This window comes from Vitis vinifera, chromosome 8 (genome assembly GCF_030704535.1).
Source record: "Vitis vinifera cultivar Pinot Noir 40024 chromosome 8, ASM3070453v1".
Classification (NCBI taxonomy): domain Eukaryota; kingdom Viridiplantae; phylum Streptophyta; class Magnoliopsida; order Vitales; family Vitaceae; genus Vitis; species Vitis vinifera.
This window is the reverse complement of record NC_081812.1, coordinates 13,244,456-13,264,668: the sequence shown is the minus strand read 5'-3', so window position 1 is coordinate 13,264,668 and position 20,213 is coordinate 13,244,456. Positions and strand designations below refer to the sequence as shown.

General features: G+C 32.5%; 2 protein-coding genes and 2 long non-coding RNA genes across 4 annotated transcripts; 1 reads left to right on the top strand and 3 right to left on the bottom strand.

The window, feature by feature from the left end:
- Window positions 1-752: 752 nt before the first annotated feature.
- Window positions 753-3,381, bottom strand: LOC109122998 (serine carboxypeptidase-like 45). The gene is made up of 10 exons (XM_059739007.1): window positions 3,032-3,381; window positions 2,843-2,932; window positions 2,606-2,701; window positions 2,401-2,493; window positions 2,189-2,259; window positions 1,838-2,101; window positions 1,570-1,694; window positions 1,327-1,419; window positions 1,126-1,243; window positions 753-1,006 (listed from the first exon to the last, which is right to left on the bottom strand). Exons 1-10 carry the CDS (start codon window positions 3,288-3,290, stop codon window positions 860-862), a joined length of 1,356 nt encoding a protein of 451 aa, XP_059594990.1. The 5' UTR covers window positions 3,291-3,381; the 3' UTR covers window positions 753-859.
- A 2,246-nt stretch (window positions 3,382-5,627) lies between these two features.
- On the bottom strand, window positions 5,628-8,425 carry LOC100251693 (serine carboxypeptidase-like 45). The gene is made up of 10 exons (XM_002277384.5): window positions 7,955-8,425; window positions 7,749-7,850; window positions 7,498-7,593; window positions 7,326-7,418; window positions 7,141-7,211; window positions 6,798-7,052; window positions 6,582-6,691; window positions 6,323-6,415; window positions 6,121-6,238; window positions 5,628-6,016 (listed from the first exon to the last, which is right to left on the bottom strand). Exons 1-10 carry the CDS (start codon window positions 8,241-8,243, stop codon window positions 5,870-5,872), a joined length of 1,374 nt encoding a protein of 457 aa, XP_002277420.4. The 5' UTR covers window positions 8,244-8,425; the 3' UTR covers window positions 5,628-5,869.
- Window positions 8,426-12,102: 3,677 nt separating this feature from the next.
- LOC109123017 (uncharacterized) lies at window positions 12,103-19,112 on the bottom strand. Its single transcript, XR_002030636.2, has 2 exons — window positions 19,009-19,112; window positions 12,103-16,114 (listed from the first exon to the last, which is right to left on the bottom strand). It is a non-coding gene; the product is annotated as an uncharacterized LOC109123017 (long non-coding RNA).
- On the top strand, window positions 18,969-19,717 carry LOC109123016 (uncharacterized). The gene is made up of 2 exons (XR_002030635.2): window positions 18,969-19,081; window positions 19,160-19,717. It is a non-coding gene; the product is annotated as an uncharacterized LOC109123016 (long non-coding RNA).
- Window positions 19,718-20,213: the final 496 nt, after the last annotated feature.

The following is a 20,213-nucleotide window of genomic DNA, read 5'->3' as shown; positions in this document are numbered from 1 at the left end:
GAGAGAGACAGCTGAATGGAGACCTTTGGCGTGTGATGTAGCTAGGATGATGGTGTCTTCGATCTCTTATAGATACCACCAATGTTGATTAATTCGAGAAACTTAAACAATCAAATTAATCTATCGTTCTTTAGTATAATATTCATTTTATTATATAATATGCTTTGAATTTTTCTTCGAAAAAGTCAACCAAAGATTTTTTTTTTTCTGAAAAAATTACATAATACATCTTAAGAAGTGTATCAAATTTCAACCTATTTCTAAATCTCTAGAAGAGTGCAAGTCGGTGCTGCTATTCTCTGCCAATCAGAGCTTTCTTCCACCATATTCTTAAAGCCATAAAATCGTGGTTTGCTTCATGTTGCATCGTCTCCTCCCGAAGTTGAGATCCAAGGGTGTGAAAACAAGAGAGTGGTCGTGAGATTGAAGAACAAGGGTTTTAGGGCTAGGAAAGAAAAGGCTGTTGTTTGGTTAGGATATTAGGTGTTGTGCATGGGCCATTAATTTTAGGCTTGGAATATTGATCCCCCATATAGTGCTAGTTATGGGCTGATAAGCTTTATGGTTTGGTTTAGGCTTATAGTTAGCAGTTTATCCTTCTCTTTACGAAAAAATTCTGCTTCTAATTCTAATCCGAGTGTTCCAACTGAAGTCCTCTACAATAATCACAGGATTTTAAATGCAAATTTGCCGTTCTGATACCTGAGATGCTGCTAAATGCATGGAAAATGAGGATGTGAAGAGCATTGATCTAATCTAAAAGGAAATGCATTAATATCTGAACACAATATGAAGAGACATCCTCTGTTATCTAGTAATACATAATGACCTATAGTTCTTATCCGTGAATTTGATCCGTTCATTCAGCTGGTGGGGGTTGTCCTTTTAGAAATGCAGTGAACAGAACTAGTGCTCTGGCTGGTTGTGTACCCGGCACTGTATGTGACCCTCCTCTCACGGTGGCAAAGGATAGGATGTCACCATAAACTTGCGTCCATCCACCAACCTAGAAAAACAGAAGAAAAACCATCATGAATGAGATTTGAATCATCCGATCTTTAATTAAGCAGTTGAAACTTGAAGTGATTTATGAAGTTAATCTCATATTCATGTATAGAAGCCGACCTGTTCTCCCTCAAACCAATTTCTGTAAGGCACAGTGGTATTCAGTCTCAACTCCTTCGCCAATCCATCCACCAGAGTCCGAGTTCCAAATAGTGGGATTACTGAATCTTGATCTCCACTGTAGAGGTTTTTAAGTATTACTATCACTATTTTGAATCATAATGAAAAAAAATAGCGCCCATATGTATCATGTAACATTACCTGTAAACAAAGGTCCGGATACCAGACTTGACAAGGGAGCCCATGACAGGAATCATGGTTATCTCTTTGTCTTTTATATTGTATCTAAGAGCACTGTAACATGGAGATTAAAAAAAAAAACAATTTATATCCATGAAATCGCAATTTTAAAAAGCAAAAGGTAAGAGAAAAAGAAAAAGCAAATATGGATGCTAGAAAAAAAGTTGGTTATGTAGTAGAGGTCCATTGTAGATTGAATTTTACCCGCTGCACATACTCCAGTTGGCGACTCCAACTAGTCTAGCATGGAGAGACTTCTGCACATCTTCCCTATTGAAATACTTGTTTACTTCGTCTCCTATACAAACATCCACATTCTCTGTGACTTGCTGCATAGGCCGAAAGCAAAGTCATGTACAAACTAAAGCAAAATTGTGCAAATTCCTACTAAAAAAAGTAAATTATCATGGTGATGAAATTAATTGCAGTGTATTTTAATGGTGGAGCACTATTGAGATAATGTTAACCTCACCGGTTGTGGATCAACAGATGGTAAGCAGGAGTTAAGAGTGACATCAAACCGGTCAACAGAGTCACCAACTTCTTGTGAATATTGGCTTCGTACAGCTAAACAAGCAGGTGATAAAGAACCAGATGTCTGCTCTCTGTTCATTCGAGAATAATTGCACTTGGAAGAGAAAAGATTGTAAGTAGAATCTGATATCAAGCCATGGGACCAGTAGAAATGTGGGACTGAGTTGTAATTAGTATCGAAATCCATAAGAGGATTTCCCATCTGCAATATTAAAATTAAGTCCTAACATTAATTTCAGTCCAATCCTATAAGAAAAACTGATCCGGATTTTTCTCTGCCTCAACTCACAAGGATTCCTTTCAAATTGAACTTCACGCGGGACTCAAGAATGAGTTGGGCAAGTTGTGGAACAAAGTGACCTGAAAAAAGAATAAATCAAGCAGAGGATTGAAGCAAAAAAAAAAAATCATGTTTGATCAGAGCGCTTGAAATCAAAGGACAAAATTTTGGTTAACGTGGGGAAGAGACTTGTGAATATTCTTTATTATGTTACAGCATACCAGCATAACTCTCTCCAGCTATGAACAATTCGCTGTTCTTGTATTGTGGGAATTTGATGAACCAATTCTTCAAGAAGACGAGATTGTCTCGTGCTTATAAAGAAAAGCAGACCCATAATCAGTTAGAAAAATGTATCAGATTGAAACCAATTCTCAGTAACCGCTAGTTAAATTCTTGATGAAATTTTGAAAGGAAAAAAAAAACCTGTAATCTCATCATTTAGGTTGGTGTAGAAGGACGTATTAGCAGAATAAGAGAATCCAGTTCCAGCAGGTGACTCCGGATATAACATGTTTGCTTCTGTAACATAAAGAAATAAAAAAATATGAAGTTCATTACTTGACTACGGCCCCTTTTGGGGTCATTTTCCTTTCCATGACTACAGCCAAGTAGCACCCTCCTACAAAATAAAAAAGGAGAGAAAAGTATTTTGTGGCGTGCCTCTGTTCCAACTGTATTTATTGGTGAGTAGGATATCTCCACTGGGTCTAAAAGGGCCATGTTGGGCTCCCACGGAGGAGCAACCAGGTCCTATACAAGGAAAAAGGTAAAATTAATGCTAGATCTGTTAAAAACTCAGAAATGATTCTAACGTTAGCAGCTACAGTTAATTTAAAGCATAAATTTTACCTCCACTGAACCAGACAACCAGAGGCTTCAAAGCAGTTGTGTCATTTTCCGCTTCAACAAAGTAGTAAAAGAAAGATCTGTCCTGCTTTTCATCTATGGTTATGTATCCCGAAAATTGTTGAAAGCTGACTCGGGGTTGTCCCGGCAAACTACTGATTTGATCAGCCTGGGCAGAGTGGGACTCCACTGCTGATGAACAGAAGTGAACCAGAGCTGCGCATACTGCAGCCAGGATCATCATCCAAGACTGGGTTTGCATGGTTACCGAGAGAGAAAGAGAAGCTATGGAGACAGCTTGATTCTCCAATTTATTATAGGAAGGGCACAATTTCCATGCGTTGAAAAAGGTGCCTTGTATGAACGCAGATATATTTGGAGTGGTGTTTCTTTGGACGTCATGAGTGACGCCAAGGTTGTCCTCCTTCTACTTTCCAGTGAGAAAAGAAACTGACTGATCCAAGCATACAATTTCAGTCGACACGTTCCTGGTTGTACTATTGAGAAGACACGTCCCATCGTGTCTTCAGATCCCGAGGAGAAAGGAATCTAATTTGAAGGAAGAAAGTTGTCATAGATCCAAATTTTCGGTGAAATAAATTATTATTAAAAAGATGTTAAAAAAAAACGTGGCTTTGGATAAAATTTGGGATTAATAATAAGTACTATTTTGAAACGTCACATGTATTAAAAAGGTGATAGATGGGAAAATACTATATTAAAATTGAACAAGTATTTTAATGAAAATAAATAAATATTTTTTTATTAACAAATTTCCTTAATGAAATCTCCTTGCAAGTTAAAGAGATGACATAAGTATTTCATATGCGATCTTTGCTTTTAAACGAGTTCATTCCAAATCAAGTTATTAATGATCATTGATTGTTCTCTCAGATTAAAGAAACATTTTCATTGTCATCTTTCAAATTATGATCAAGTTAAAAGAATTAGAGAAATTTATTATTTTACAAAAAAATATTATTACAAAGATTGTATCACATAATTTATTAATTTTAATAAAAATTTTGTTTTGTATTATTTTTCTTTTATATATTTTGTTTATATTGTAGGACTTTCATAAAATAGATTTAGATTCCATTTTATGGTCATTTTAGAAAGCGTTTTTAACCATTACAATATTTGAAAATTTTTAATACTACAAAGTGTTTGACATTTTAAAAATTTTAATTATTTCATTTTTATGATCTTATTAAATGATACTTGATTATTAAATATAAATTTTTATATATTTAATAAATAAAATTATTTTTAATTAACCCTAATTATTTGCTTATTACGTAGTTAGTAGTAGAAATTTTATTTAAAGTAATAACACATAAAACATCATTCTAAAATAATATGTTTTTATTATAGAAAAAAAAAGTTATTTAAACTTATGTTGACAAGACGAGTTTTTGATAAATAAAATAATATTGTATGGGTCCATAAATTAAGAAACATAAATTAAGAAATAGATTTTGAACAATTAAAATTAGAGGATTAGAATAGATAAAAATATTAAATTAATAACTAAAATAATAATTATCAATTTTGAGAAATAAATTTAAATTTTAAGGTTATGTTTGGTTTTTCAAAACAGTAGAAAAAGAAAAAAAAAATGTTAGATAAAATTATTTTCTCATATTTGATTTTACTATAAAATGCAAAAGAAAGTTAAAAATCATTAAAATTATTAAGAATAGAAGAGTTAAATTTGTGAAAAAAGTTTGAAGTAATATATAATAATAATTTATTTATTTTAATTTTTTTTTTTCTTTTCTTCTATCTTTCATTTTTTTTTTCTCTTGTATTTGTTTTTAAACCTTCTAAGAACCAAACATAGCCTAAGACAATAGAAAATCCCCTCAATCTTTATGAACTAGGGAAATCCTAAATTCTCAGTTAAGAGAAGAGTACCACGGGAGGTTCAAATCTTTTGTTAGAAGGTTTTCAAATTTCTCCAAGAACTTTAAAGTTCTTTGAAAGGTTTTTAAAGGGGAAAAGGAGATTCATAATTAATAAATATATAAAAGAATTTTAAAAAATGAAAAATACAAGAAGAATAGACTTCATCAAAATTTTATTTAAATAAATATTTCCTTTTTTTTTTTTTTACTATTTTTCAAAAAATAATAACTAAACTACATAATATTTCCACAAAATTTTCAGTAATAATAACTAAATTGTATTTTCTTTCCTACATACAAAACAAGAATAATCATATCGTATAATTTTTATTACTTGAAAAAATGATAGTGACTAAATCGTATTAATTTTTAGGGTTTTTTTTAAAATGTTGTTTTAAGTTGTAACATTTCTTTTGATTAGTGAATTTTGAAGTATTGATGCACTTTATAGATGTAGATATTATATTGATTGTCAAATCACATTAAAATTTTAGTTTTATTTTTTTTTATGTCTATGGTTTTGGTTATCAGAGAAAAAAAAAATTGCAATATTTCAAAGGTATGAAATACGAAAATCATGCATAACTAAGTAATTTTTCCTTTTATTCTCCTCAATAAGTGAATCATGCAAGTAAAAAATAAATGAAAAATTAAATTAACTTGCATCCCACCAATGATTTAAATTTATTATTTTCATAGTAAAAAAAAAATCATTACTTTTTTTATTATTAAAAAATGACTAAATCACAATTTTTTGCACCTTCGTGTAGACTATTAAAACTTTTACACCCAAATTCAAATTACATGATACAATTATTTTTCCACTATATGTATATAAATGGAACACATCCATACACAGAGGATGTGACATTTGCTGGCGAGATAAAACACCCTCCCCTCCAACTTATTTATTCAACCATGAAATTGATGAGTTTCATGCATCTGGGAGGGGCTTTCCTTCTAGAAATGCCGTAAACAGCGCCAGTGATCTCGCCGGTTGTGATATGGGTGCTGTGTGAGAACCTCCTCTGATGGTCGCAAAAGATAGGATATCACCGTACACTTGCGTCCACCCACCCACCTGAAGAAGAAAGGAAAATTGGAAAACATGGTCATTACGGTCACTCATTTTTAATTTGTCTCACCTTCAATTTCAATTAGTATGTGGAATGATCATATGTGAACCTGTTTCTTCTCGAACCAATTTCTGTAAGGCACGGTTGTTTTCAGCTTCAGCTTCTTTGCCAATCCCTCCAGTAAAGACCTGGTTCCAAATAGGGACATCCTTGAATCTTGATCTCCGCTGCAATTTTAATTGTTATTTTCATAATTGTAAATAAAAACCCAACATTTCCAGATGTCATATCATCAGACGAATGGAACCTACCTGTAAACAGAGGCGCGGATCCCAGACCTAACAAGCCATTCCACAACATTAATAGATGGAATCACAGCGTCTTTCAAGAAGTGGGCACTATCCCTGCAATACAGAACAATGTTAAAACAACAGATCCAAGAAATCCGGAATCGAAATCGATTTCCCACGGATGAGGAGAGAGGAAATGGAATGATTCCCTTCCTTTCCTTTCCCCTTAAATAAAGTAAACCCGTCCATAGAGTAAATTGGAAATGTGTGGAATCCTTACGGATAGCATAAAGTCCAGTTGGGCGTGCCCACAAGCTGGGCATGGAGAGACTTCTGCACATCTTTCCTGTTTAGATACGCGTCCACTTCATCTGTTAGGCAGACCTCTTCCTGCACGAGTCAAACCCAAATATTACCATCAAAGTCAAGTACAAACAAGTCTTTTTTTTTCTCCTTCCCTCTGCCCACCAACTGGATTGAAGAAATGAAACCTTACCGATGACAAACATTTGTCCCCAAGAACATCAAATGGGTCAACTGATCCACCAATTTCTCCCGCAGATTTGTTATATACCTCGTAACACTCGGGCGAGAGAGACTCGCTGATATTATAAACCCATCGCATAATTTGGGAATAGTTGCAGGTGGACGTGAGAAGTGCATGTGTAGAATCTGAAATCAATCCATGGGACCAGAAAAAGTCTCCTTGGGCATTCATATCAGTATCGAATTCTAGAAGAGGATTTCCAATCTGCATGCAGCCATCAAATCGAGCTCAATTATCAGTTTTAGCCCAACCATTTATTTTAAGAATGTATACTTAATGCAAATTTACTCACAAGGATTCCTTTCAAATTGAAATTCTTGCCGGAATTAATAACGAGCTGTGCAAGTTGAGGAACGTAGTGACCTGAATTAAAAGGAGACCTTCAATTAAAATAGGAAGAGAAAATAAAAATTGATGAATTCACTATGAATTCAAATGATTGTCTTAACCTGAATAACAGGTCTTCACTAAAATTACCTGCATAACTCTCCCCTGTAATGAATAATTCTCTGTTCCTGTACTTTGGAAATTTCATGAACCAGCCCTCCAAGAATGCGAGGTTGTCTCGTGCTTAAGAAAAACATCCAAAAATCAGTACGTCTGAAGACCTTTAGTTGAAATCATTGACAAAAGGGGATAAAAAATGAACCTGTGACTTCATCATTTATATCATCATAGAAGGACTTATTACGAGAATAAGAAAACCCAACTCCAGCTGGTGACTCCACATACAACATATTTGCCTCTGTGATAGAAGAATTTCAGAGGTAAATTTCATCATTTTAGTAATTTAATTAATATCATAGTCGAGAAAAATTGAGCAAAGTGCCCTAAATACTAACAAATTCTACCACACTTGATTGAAATTGAAAACAACTTTGTCCAAAATCTACAACACACCTCTGTTCCAGCTATGCTTATTCCTTAACAGAGTGTTCCCGCGGGGCCTAAAAGGGCCATGTTCCATGAAAGCCCCCCCTCCTAGGGACGAACAACCAGGTCCTACAAAATAAATTCCACTACTCAGAGACCAAGAATGAAATGATTTTAACTTTATCTACTTACCTTAATAAGATGCCAGAGAAGAAGAATTTGATACTAATTACCTCCAGTTAACCAGAGAACAAGAGGCTTTGAGGCAGTAGGATCAGTTACTGCTTCAACAAAGTAGTAAAAAAGAGCTCTGCCTTGCTTTTCATCAATGGTTACGTATCCACCAAACTGTTGGAAGCTGACATGTGGTTGCCCAGGCAAGCTTCCGAGTTTATCCGACTCGGAGACGGGCTCCATCGCGAAGCACAGCGGAGCTACACATAGTGTGGCCAGTACCACCATCCATGAGCAGTGGAGTTTCATGGTCTGAGAGAGAGGTAGAGAATGGTGTTTAATAACCATGTGATGCTCTGTTCTTATATAGAAGTGAAAGAAGACTTAAAAAAAGACCTCCAACTACGCGGTTGTCGAAGAAAATCATGCATACAGAGATGATAAACCTGTTCTGCCTACGTCCGCCGAAGAAAATTATGGGTGCATGTGATGTATTGGTGATAAACCCTGGAGTCTTCTGGATGATACTTCCGGGATAAGTAATCAAATTGTCCTGGATATGGAGATACGATGACAGGGGGACCAAGTCTATGCTATGCTCTGTATCATGTGGAATAATTTTCATTCAACTTTGACATTCAAATCGTTCGTCTTTGTTCGACTCAAATTAATGACTTCTAACAAAATGGTTGATGACTAGCACTAATTTCTAATATTAAAATAAATAAATAAAACATTTTTTTTCTTTGTGTTTAAGAATTTTCTAAGTGTTTGACAAAGTCTTTAAAATTGCTTCTAAAATTTTTTAAAACTGCATCATCTATTTTGTTGTTTATATAAGCTAATTGGATTAAGAAATATTAATCCGACCTTGATTTGAGTTGAAGATTCATGCATCGAGATCAAACCCAAAGCCTATCTAAGTTTCTCACTATGAATATTTTGTCATTTTAGTATCAATATAATCATAATTTTAAAAATAAAAAGTTATTTTTTTAATACAATATAAAAACAAAATTGCTTCTAATTTTTTTTTAAAAAAAATTGCATCATCTATTTTGTTGTTTATACAAGCTAACTGGATTAAGAAATATTAATCCGACCTTGATTTGAGTTGAAGATTCACCCGGCGAGGTCGACTCAAAATCTATCTTACTATGAATATTTTATCATTTTAGTATCAATATAATCATAATTTTAAAAATGAAAAGTTACTTTTTTTAATACAATATAAAAACTCGAAGTTGCAAATGAGATTTAATGAACTAAATTCTTCAATATTTTAGTAGTTTTTAAAATAATTTAAAACTTTAAAATTTTACTAATTAATTGTAAAATCCTGAATTGTTAGATAGGAAATTTTTAGTTTAAAAAATATATATATATAATAATTAAAAATCCAATTAAATTAAAAATAATTAGGAAATTTAAATAACCTCAAAATTATAGAAATAAGCTACAAAATAATTATTTTAACTAATAAGTGTATTTAATTAGAGGATATATTAGAAGTGTCACGTGTCACATTTATAGAGGTTACCAAATGTTACACATATACTTGAAATTTGGGGATGTATTAAAAGCGTTACAGTTTGTGGTTGGCCTTCCCACTAGAAGGCCTATGATATAAGGCGAATGATATTCTATTGTACAACTACTTCATATTAATAGTACAACAACAACACCTATTGTACTACTAAAGTACCAAGGAAACCTTCTATTCCCTTTGTTTTACATCCTAATGTAAATAATAGGGTTATTTATATTAACTCATATTTCTTCATTTCCTTAGGTTTTCTTTTCTTATTCTTCTTCTTTGAAAATTTATTAAGGTTGTATTTGGTTCTCAAAAAATATTATGGAAAGAAAAAAAAATGTAAAAGAAATTGATTTTCTCATATTTGATTGTTATATAAAAAATATTAAAGAAAACCAAATATAATTAAAACTAGTTAAAAACTTATATATTTTTAAATTATTTAATATTTATACCGATAAATTAAAATAAGTAAAATGAATTTGAAATAATAAATAAAAATAATTTATGGACTTCTAATATATTTTTTTTCCTTTACTTTTTATTTCCTTTTATATTTTATTTTCCCTCAAATTTTTTGGGTACTAAACATAGCTTAAGAGAAAAATGGTGTAGAAGTTGAATATAAGCATGAAGAAGTGGAGATTTTTCATCTCTACTTAGAAGAGACACTAGAGGTCATAATCTTGTTTTATATTTTACCTTCTTTTATTTTTCTTGTCTTCTTCATATTTTCTCAATGTTTTTAGAATCAAAAAAATTACCACTTTACAGTTTATTAGTCGGACCCATGGTCAAATGGCGGTCGTATTGGTGATGTCATAAATATATAATTTATATTTTATTAAAATTAAAATTAATTTTAAAATATTTAAAATATATATAGTTTAAAAATAATAATAATTGTAATATTATTTATTCTTTTTTATATAAATGGATTAATATTTTAAATTTATTAAAAATATATATATACAATATTTAAATATGAAAATATATTGAAAATAGAAAAAATTTGTATTAAATGAAAAAAATCGAATTGTGTAATTATATATATATATATTATTTTTTGAAATAGCCTATCTAGTTGTTTCTTGTTAGGCTTCTAAACAAGCAAAAACTAGCAGAGTGGAGAGATATCCCATCCTATTTGAAGCTTAAGATCTACGGTTCAAGGTCCTTGTTGCAACAGCAAAGCTGATGTTCTTTTTAAAGCCACCACTAAACCAAATGGCTATTGGGCCGATGGAGGCTCTAATGGTCCATTTTGCATCTAATTTAAATTAACTTACAAAACAAAAAATAAAACTTTGTTTGTTTTTAAATTTATTTTAAATAAAATAGTATTTATTATTATTATTATTCATTTTAACAAAAAAAAAAAAAATCAATCATGCCTTTATAATAAGAAATACTAAAATAATTCCTTTTTTTAATAAAAATATAATTTATAATTTTATTGCAATGCCAATATTCATATTTTGCTAAGAACTATTTATTTATGATTTATAATTATTTTTATTTTTAATAAGATTTGAATTAATTTAATTAAGATTATATAAATTAAATTTACACAATTTTTATAAAATAAAAATCCAAGAATTATTTAAAAAAACAGCTAAAATTTATTTATCCAATTTTTTATTATTTAAAAAGTGTTTTTTTGGAATCAACTTATCAAACATTTATAAAATCAATATTTTTTTATGAAGGTATTGAGACTGAACATTTTCTCATTAACTTTCCAGCATTCCGACCGGCATTTTACACTCGGGACAAGTATTTTTCTAATTGTTAATGATCCCAGGTGATCCATCAGAAGAAACCCGAGCCCTCGTCTTGGTTTTGTGAATGGAGATGGGTGATGATGAAGGTTTTATATGAAGACAAAAAAGTTGCAGAAAATGTATGAATGAATGAATGGTGGGCTTTTCAATGGAAAATCTTGGCAATTCTTTATTTGAGTTGATTGCGTTCATATTGCTTTTTCAAAGCCGGTGCTAGAAACAGACGCTGGAGACACCATTTTCAATCTCTCTCGTGATGTTCTCATTTGGACAAGGGCGCAAGACTACTCTGAAGAAAATTTAAACAATATAGGATCACATGTTGACATTTAAGCATGCATTGAACGGCAAAAACGGAAACGTTCACCTTGGTTAATTCCGTGAAATGCCATTTCTTGCTCTTTTCTAGTATTCAGGAAGCTCCTCCAGTGCTTGATAGTGCGAGAATTACGGGTTAATGAGCTCTTCCCTTCTACACCCAGATTCAGTCCATGACGAGAGTGAGTGCTCTCTTTCAGCCAAAGGAGGAAGAGCAGGGAGCCAGCCATACAGTGAGCCCATCCTTTTCTTTTATATATATATATATATATATATCACACACATTATTTGGACCACCACTTGACTTAATGGGCCAGTCAAGTGAATTAGGGTGAGCCCATAAAAATCAAGCAACAATATGTGTCCAGTCCCATTATGGACCACAATGCAAAAATAAATAACACTGATTTATGACATTATCAAATTAATTATGTAAGTCCACACATAAAAATTCCAACAATTCTCCCACTTGGACTATATAATCAAACATCACAACATATACATAATCATAAATCAATGTCCCATAGAATCTCATCAGAAATAAATAATCAAAAGCGATCATATATGCTTCATTGCTTGATTCATAGGGAAATGTACAATAATAGCAATCCTTTCAACAATAACATAGTATTACAATACAAAAAAAAAATGGCTCCCACTAACTTAATACAACCTAGGCTTCCAACAACCCCATTTGAGATACATGTTCCTGAAACGCAATTATGGGTAAGCCTTTTGTTAATGGATCCGCCAACATACTTTTTGTGGACATGTGTTCAATATCAATAAGAGACCCTGCCACTTTCTCCTTAACAAAATAGAACTTTACATCAATATGTTTGGAGCGAGAAATACTCCTAGTGTTCTTGGAGAAAGCAACAGCTGCGGAATTATCACAAAATAATTTCAGCGGTCTAAAAATGGAGTCAACAACTCCTAAAGCTGAAACAAAATTCCGCATCCACATAGCATGACAACAAGCCTCATAACATGCCACATACTCTGCCTCCATAGTTGAGGATGTTGTAAGTGTCTGCTTGACACTTTTCCAAGATACAGCTCCTCCTGCCATCATAAAAATATAGCCCGTAGTGGATTTCTTATCATCTATGCAGCCAGCAAAATCAGCATCACAAAACCCAACTACATCAAGTAAGCTGGTGCGCTGATATGTCAACATTAAGTCCTTAGTTCCTTGCAAATACCTAAGGACCTTCTTAGCTGCATTCCAATGTTGACTCCCAGGATTGCTCAAGTACCTTCCCAACATGCCCACAATAAAAGCAATATCAAACTACAGTTGTGCATATTGAACCTCTTCATATCTTTTCAATATAGGCTCTTTGAGACAATTTAAGCACTCCATTAGCCCTATCACGAAGAATCTTTATGCCCAAGACATAAGAAGCCTCACCAAGATCCTTCATGTCAAAATGGGTTGACAACATGTGCTTTGTCTCAATCAACAAGTTAGGATCATTTAATGCGAGTAGTATATCATCAACATATAAAACAAGAAATATGTAACTACTCCCACTAACCCTCAAATATATGCATCTGTCAACTGTATTTTCTTTAAAGTCATTTTGGGTGATAATACTATCAAACTTCAGATACCACTAGATCTTTCATCAACAGAGCTCACATCTTCAAAATATACAACCCTGTCTAACTCAATGATCCTGGTGGTATGAGATGGACAATAAAATCTGGAACCCCTTAATCCAATGCAATAGCCAACAAAGAAACCAATAATGGTTTTAGGATCAAGTTTCTTTGACTGTGGATTATAGGGCCTAACCACACTTCCGCTGCGCATAGCTCATAAGGTGTCTTAAGCACAGACTTACTGGGCACTTGATTCAAAATATATGCCGCATTCCTTAAGGCTTCACCCCATAGAAATTCTGGTAAGGAGGAATTAGACAACATGCACCTCACCATATCCAACAATGTGCGATTCCTCCTTTCTGCAACCCCATTCTGTTGAGGAGTGCCTGACATTGTATATCTAGCATCAATGCCGCATTCCAACATAAACTTAGTGAATGGTCCAGAATTCCGTCCAGTCTCATCATATCTCCCATAATACTCACCATCTCTAACCAATCTCTCTAATCTTTGCCTAGAAATATGACCTAGGCGTTTGTGCCACAATATGGAAGAACTCAAATTTACTTGGCTTATCAACTCTCAAAGCCCAGTCCAAAATGTGCATAGTCATATGCACATTGAAAGACTCAAAACATTCCTCAAAATTATTCCAGTAAGAGGGTTTGATGGCAAACAATTGCAGAGTAATACCAGGATTGCTAGTAGCTGGAAAATAGCAAAATTAAGCAATATGCATGTTACTACAAAATCATGCATTTGCTAGTTTCCAGAATTTCTCAATTTAGCAACAGCTTGGAATTTTGAAAATTCCACGGCGGTAAGGACAATCAATTAAATATCACAACTAAGATGCACTAATTTTATTACCGAAAGGGCAAAGAAAATTAGTACGAGTCATAATATAAAATTATTTCTTTTACCAATCCAAGCATCCTACCAAATATGATCGCTCATTCTCGGACCATCACGCACCCGGAAAACAGATTATTGGATATCAAAGGAGAGAAGAAATGGCTTCCCAAAGCACGAACCAAGGTAACGGATTGAATTTTGCTGTTAAATGCATGCTTAATTTGTCAACATGTGATTCTATGCAATTAATAAGGACAATCAATTAAATATCACAACTAAGATGCACTAATTTTATTACCGAAAGGGCAAAGAAAATTAGTACGAGTCATAATATAAAATTAATTTCCTTCACCAATCCAAGCATCCTACCAAATATTATAATCATCGATAGGACAATCACAATACCCGTATGGACCTTAGTTATCACAATAATAAAACAATCAAAAGAGGGAGATAAAATATCTCAACAAAGACAATTTGACACATATAGGATCACGATAGGCAACCACACATATGTTCACTATTGTCATGAATAAAATTCAAAATATCTTAATTTTCACAATTTGACACACTTGGAATTGCGATAGGCAATCACACAAGTGTGCTTCATTGCCTCAATAAATTGAAATATTTAACAAAATTGACATAGGACAACATTATTGATATAAGGAAAAATTATACCATAAAGAACAATAATAATAATAATTGTCCCAATAAAGCCAAATTTAACAAATGCATAATAATTCTAGCATATGCACAATCAATCACACACTTGGAATTGCGATAGGCAATCACACAAGTGTGCTTCATTGCCTCAATAAATTGAAATATTTAACAAAATTGACATAGGACAACATTATTGATATAAGGAAAAATTATACCATAAAGAACAATAATAATAATAATTGTCCCAATAAAGTCAAATTTAACAAATGCATAATAATTCTAGCATATGCACAATCAATCCAAGAATACCAAGGCAACAAAAAAAAAAAAAATGGTTTTTTTTTTTTTTTTATGACGTCATGATTCATCACATCACTATTCATCTTCTCCTCTAGCTGAGCACGGCCTGGTTCTGGAGAAGAAAAAAAAAATTTCCACCCAAAATTTCACGCATTTTTCGTCAAAAATACATAGATTTCCATCCTCAAACATCAATTCTTCAATCCAAACCCAAAAATTGCACAAAAAACGCATAATAGCAAGAACCAAACAAGCCCTAATTTTCGAAATCCCACCAAACAAGCTCCAAAAATCAAATAAAATGATGGGTTTTGCTCCAAACAATATTCTCTACAAGTTTCCAACAACAATCGGGCTTGAAAACAGAGAATCAACATCAGACGAGAAATAAAAATCCAAAAAAATGGCTTCCACCACAGGAAACGGGAAACCCAAAAATTAACCCAAAATTGCAGCTCAAATGTCAATCATGCTTGCTCTGATACCAATTAAAGAAAATTTAAACAATATAGGATCACATGTTGACATTTAAGCATGCATTGAACGGCAAAAACGGAAACGTTCACCTTGGTTAATTCCGTGAAAGGCCATTTCTTGCTCTTTTCTAGTATTCAGGAAGCTTCTATAGTGCTTGATAGTGCGAGAATTACGGGTTAATGAGCTCTTCCCTTCTACACCCAGATTCAGTCCATGACGAGAGTGCGTGCTCTCTTTCAGCCAAAGGAGGAAGAGCAGGGAGCCAGCCACACAGTGAGCCCATCCTTTTCTTTTATATATATATATATAAATATATTCATATATATATATCACACACATTATTTGGACCACCACTTGACTTAATGGGCCAGTCAAGTGAATTAGGGTGAGCCCATAAAAATCAAGCAACAATATGTGTCCAGTCCCATTATGGACCACAATGCAAAAATAAATAACACTGATTTATGACATTATCAAATTAATTATGTAAGTCCACACATAAAAATTCCAACATACTCTTGGGATTATTACAATTTCCAGCCTCCATGTCCCCGCCCTCACTGGAGACCTTTTTTCTACTCGGAATTTGGACTGGCTTCACATGCCTTTTTCAGGCCAAGCATCCTATTTCATGACCCGTGACTTCAGGCTGATTTTGCTCTCCAGTCCCTCTGCTTGCCAAATAAACAAATATTCTTGTTGTAAATTTGGCAAAAAAACTGATTTTTCCTTCTTTTTTTTATTGGAGTGATGTTTTATGAGCGAGTGTTTTTTATGGTCTGCTTTCATGAATGGAATGACAGTGGATGTAAGATGGCATTAATAGGGTCAAGCAAGTTTGCAGAAAAAGGAATGAATTGAATAAATTGTTGTATGTTTTACAATAATATATATACACAAAGAATCAGAATTCAAATGAAAGGAATTGTTACAAATGAGAATATTGCAATATGCTTAATTGCGAATAATTGGGAGCAGTTGAAATTAAGAGACTTCATTTCATGTGAATGAGTGGATCATGAGCTGGAATCCACGAGGTTGGGAGAAGTTGTTGATTCGTTCCCAATATTTCACCTCAAGATAATGATTCCATTGGAAACACCCATCTTGGAAAGGAATAAAAGAAGTCATTGATGGAATAATGATTTGGTGAGAGCGTCAACAAGTTGGTCTTGAGTGGAAACATGAGACGCACAATGTTGGCCGACAAAAACCTTATCGTGAACAAAATGAAAATCAATAGCAACGTGTTTTATACACGAGAGTGAAAAATTGGATTGGTACATAGGTAGGTAGGTGGCAATTGAACAATGCGTATGAGTTGGTTAATGCATGACTTAAGATAACTTGTTTACAACAAAGAAGATGCCATTGGCACGGCTGAAGATTAGAGGGTTCGGTTCTAACCACTTGTCAATATTGCGTGGGTTATAGGAAAGAGTACCATCATAGTGAACCAAAGGTGTTAAGGTTGATAATGGAATGTTCACTACATTGGCTTATGATATATGGTGAGGTTGTAGGAGGTTCCAAATGTATTTATGTAGAGGTAGAAACATTACATTTGGTAGTAGGGACAACCTTAACATCAAGGAAGTCATGTAGATCTCTAAGATCCTTCACGAAGAACTATAATGAGAGGCTTGCAATGAAATGAGAAGTAAAGCTTAAGTGGTTACTAGTATTGATAAGGTCATGATCAACATAGACAAGAAAATAAATTATGATACTGTTTTTGGAATATATGAATAATAACACATCTATTAAGAGTCCTGAAAAGTATGATATGATACAACAAATTTAAAGTTTATAATTTATTTAATAAAGTTTCCGTTGCATTTTAATCTATTCTTATTTCATACATTTTATCTTATGAGTATTTTGACTTATATTTCTTGTATTTTGCATGACTTTGATATATTAAAAGTTGTACGGGAAGATTCAAGTCATTAGTTCTTTACAAATAGATGATTTATTTAGAGGTCAATTCATGGACTTAGACAATTCATTATAGGTTGTAATGCATTACCTCCTAATTAAAAAAATAACCGGTCTTACCCACTAGGATGAGGTTCCTATGGTAAATACAATAGTGTGTTCGGTTACACATTAGATAAAACTTATGTTGAATCATGACGTAAGACTATTGATTAGTTATGACTTTATTAAACTATTATGAACCTTGAGAAAATATTGAGTTTGTAACAAAGTTAGCAATGACTTTGACGTACGAGTGAAATCCTAAAGTAATTATATATTCCCTATAAATTGGATCACTGTTGATGAAATTTGATAGCAATATGTATTTTCAATATGAGCATTATGATATATCATGAAATTAAGACATTATGTCCCCTTGGGCAATCCTAAGGAGATGTGTTTAAGTAAATTATGACCATAATGGTTTCTTTAGTGAAATTTGATATAAGCTCTTTGTGAGTTAGGATATGTTAATTAATTATATTATAGGATGATTTGGAACTCAAGGATGATAAAGGTAATCTTGAGAAGTTGCTATCTTTCACCTTGTTAGATTACAGGTATTAATTTATAAAGAGATTGTATGCATAAGTTAATCAATTACTACTTTGGATTGTTAAGTCAAGATTAGTAGCAAACCCAACTTCAAGAGTTTGAACACTAACACAAACACTAAGTAATTTTCCTTAAATGCCTTTTTAATGAAAACACTATTAACAAAAAATGTCATGGACTAAAAGGGTTTTAATTAGAATCATTCCTAAACATGTTTCATATTTCGATAGGATGTCAACCCTTTCTACCTTACATTTTTTTTGAAGTTAAAAGCCTAGAATAGGCATTTTAGTGTCCTAGGATGACATTCCGAAGCTTTTGATAATTTAATTTTCATAACTAGTAAATATAAAAAATAATTTATAACATATACAAAATAACAAATAAAAAATAATAAACTTCATAATAAATCAAAATAATTAAGAATAACTAAGGTGACATTTAAATATACTTTCTATTTTATTTTTAAAATTAAAAACCTCTGAACAAAATATAAGAGCTCTTATAAAAAATACAAAATTTACTTTGTATCTTAAAAACTCTTTTTAAAATCTTAAAATTTTAAAAAATTGAACTTGAAAATTTTCAAATAAACAAGGTATGTGCTCTTACATTTTATATATATATATATTTTTAAAAATAAATTTATAAAAAAATTCACCTAAATAATGTATTTTTTCACTTAAATTAATATTTAAATTGTATACTTTTTTATTACTTGAGAAAAAGGATAATGATGGAATTGCATTATTTTTAGTTATATATAAAAAGAACAATAATTTAATTACATTTTTTTTTTTTTTTGTAATTTGAACACATGAATTGCAAACAAAAAAAAATTTGTAAAATATGGAAATCATACATAACTAAGTAATTTTTCCTTTTATTTTGCCAATAAATCACAATAATGCGGGATTAAAAATAAGTGACATTTATGTTGTAATTCATAAAAGGGAAAAAAATAAATAGAGGAAGAGAGAGAGAGAGAGAGAATGAAAACGAAATGAGGAGAGAAAGGAGAGAGCAGAACCTGCACTGCAACCACGGGAAAACAGAGAAGAGCGAGGGGCGTCCACGAGAGAAAGAGTTGGGACTTGGAAAGGGTTTGGATTCTTTTCTGAAACTTGCATCCATTTCATCTTTTGTTCAACTACATCAAAACTTACGCGTCCACCCTCCAGGTCTGAAAAGCGCACCGGAGGCGCGCCTCTTCCATGTCTTGAACTCTGACTCGTATGCCTTTTGGGCTCGACGCGTACCTGCAGCGCGCCTCGACGCGTACCTGAAGCGCGCCTCGACGCGTACCTGAAGCGCGCCTCGACGCGTACCTGAAGCGCGCCTCGACGCGTACCGAAGCGCGCCTCGACGCGTACGGAAGCGCGCCCCGATGCACACGGAAGCGCGCCCCGATGCACACTGAAGCGCGCCTGCCAATTCCTTCGCCGACGCCCAAATAGTGGGACAAAATCGAAATTTGATCTCCATTCTCCACTATGAATGGTAATAATGTATTAGAATGAGTCATCAACAGAATAAAGTAAGATTATTTTTTTAGGTTTTTCCACTTAATGCAGAAAGCTTTAAGCACGTCTTTCCGGTTTACACACTTGACCACTTCGTCGTTTTGTTGCATCTGCATCCTCTGTGGCTTTCTCCATATGTGAATCAAAAGATGGACAGCTGTAAAGCAAAGTCACACCCCTCAAACTGTAAACAATAAAGAGAGAATCCAAACTTCACCTGCGGCTAAGCAAAAGATGCTGACATCCTCAAGGATGAATGGAAGTATCAGTTCTGGAAAAGAGAATAAACTATGACTATAATAAAATATTAATATTTATATACTAAAATATTATCATCTTTAATAAAAATATATATAATTTATGTTTTTATTATCATATTACTAAAATCAATTATTTTTAATTACAACACCATTTTTTATTTTAATAAGGCTTGAATTTAATTTAATTTAATTAATATTATGAAAAATTGAATTTCCAAATTTTTTATAAAATCAAAATATAAAAATTAATTTTAAAAACAACTAAAATTTGTTTATCCAAGTGTTTTTTTTGCTCTTACAAATTATTTTTTTAAAACGCTTATTAAACACATTTTTAAAATTACCAAAAAACATTATTTCTTTTTCCTTTAATTTCAAAACTAATTTAAGAAAACATTGTAAAACAAGGCCTAGACTTGAATTTAATCTTCATAATTAATAATTAATAAATA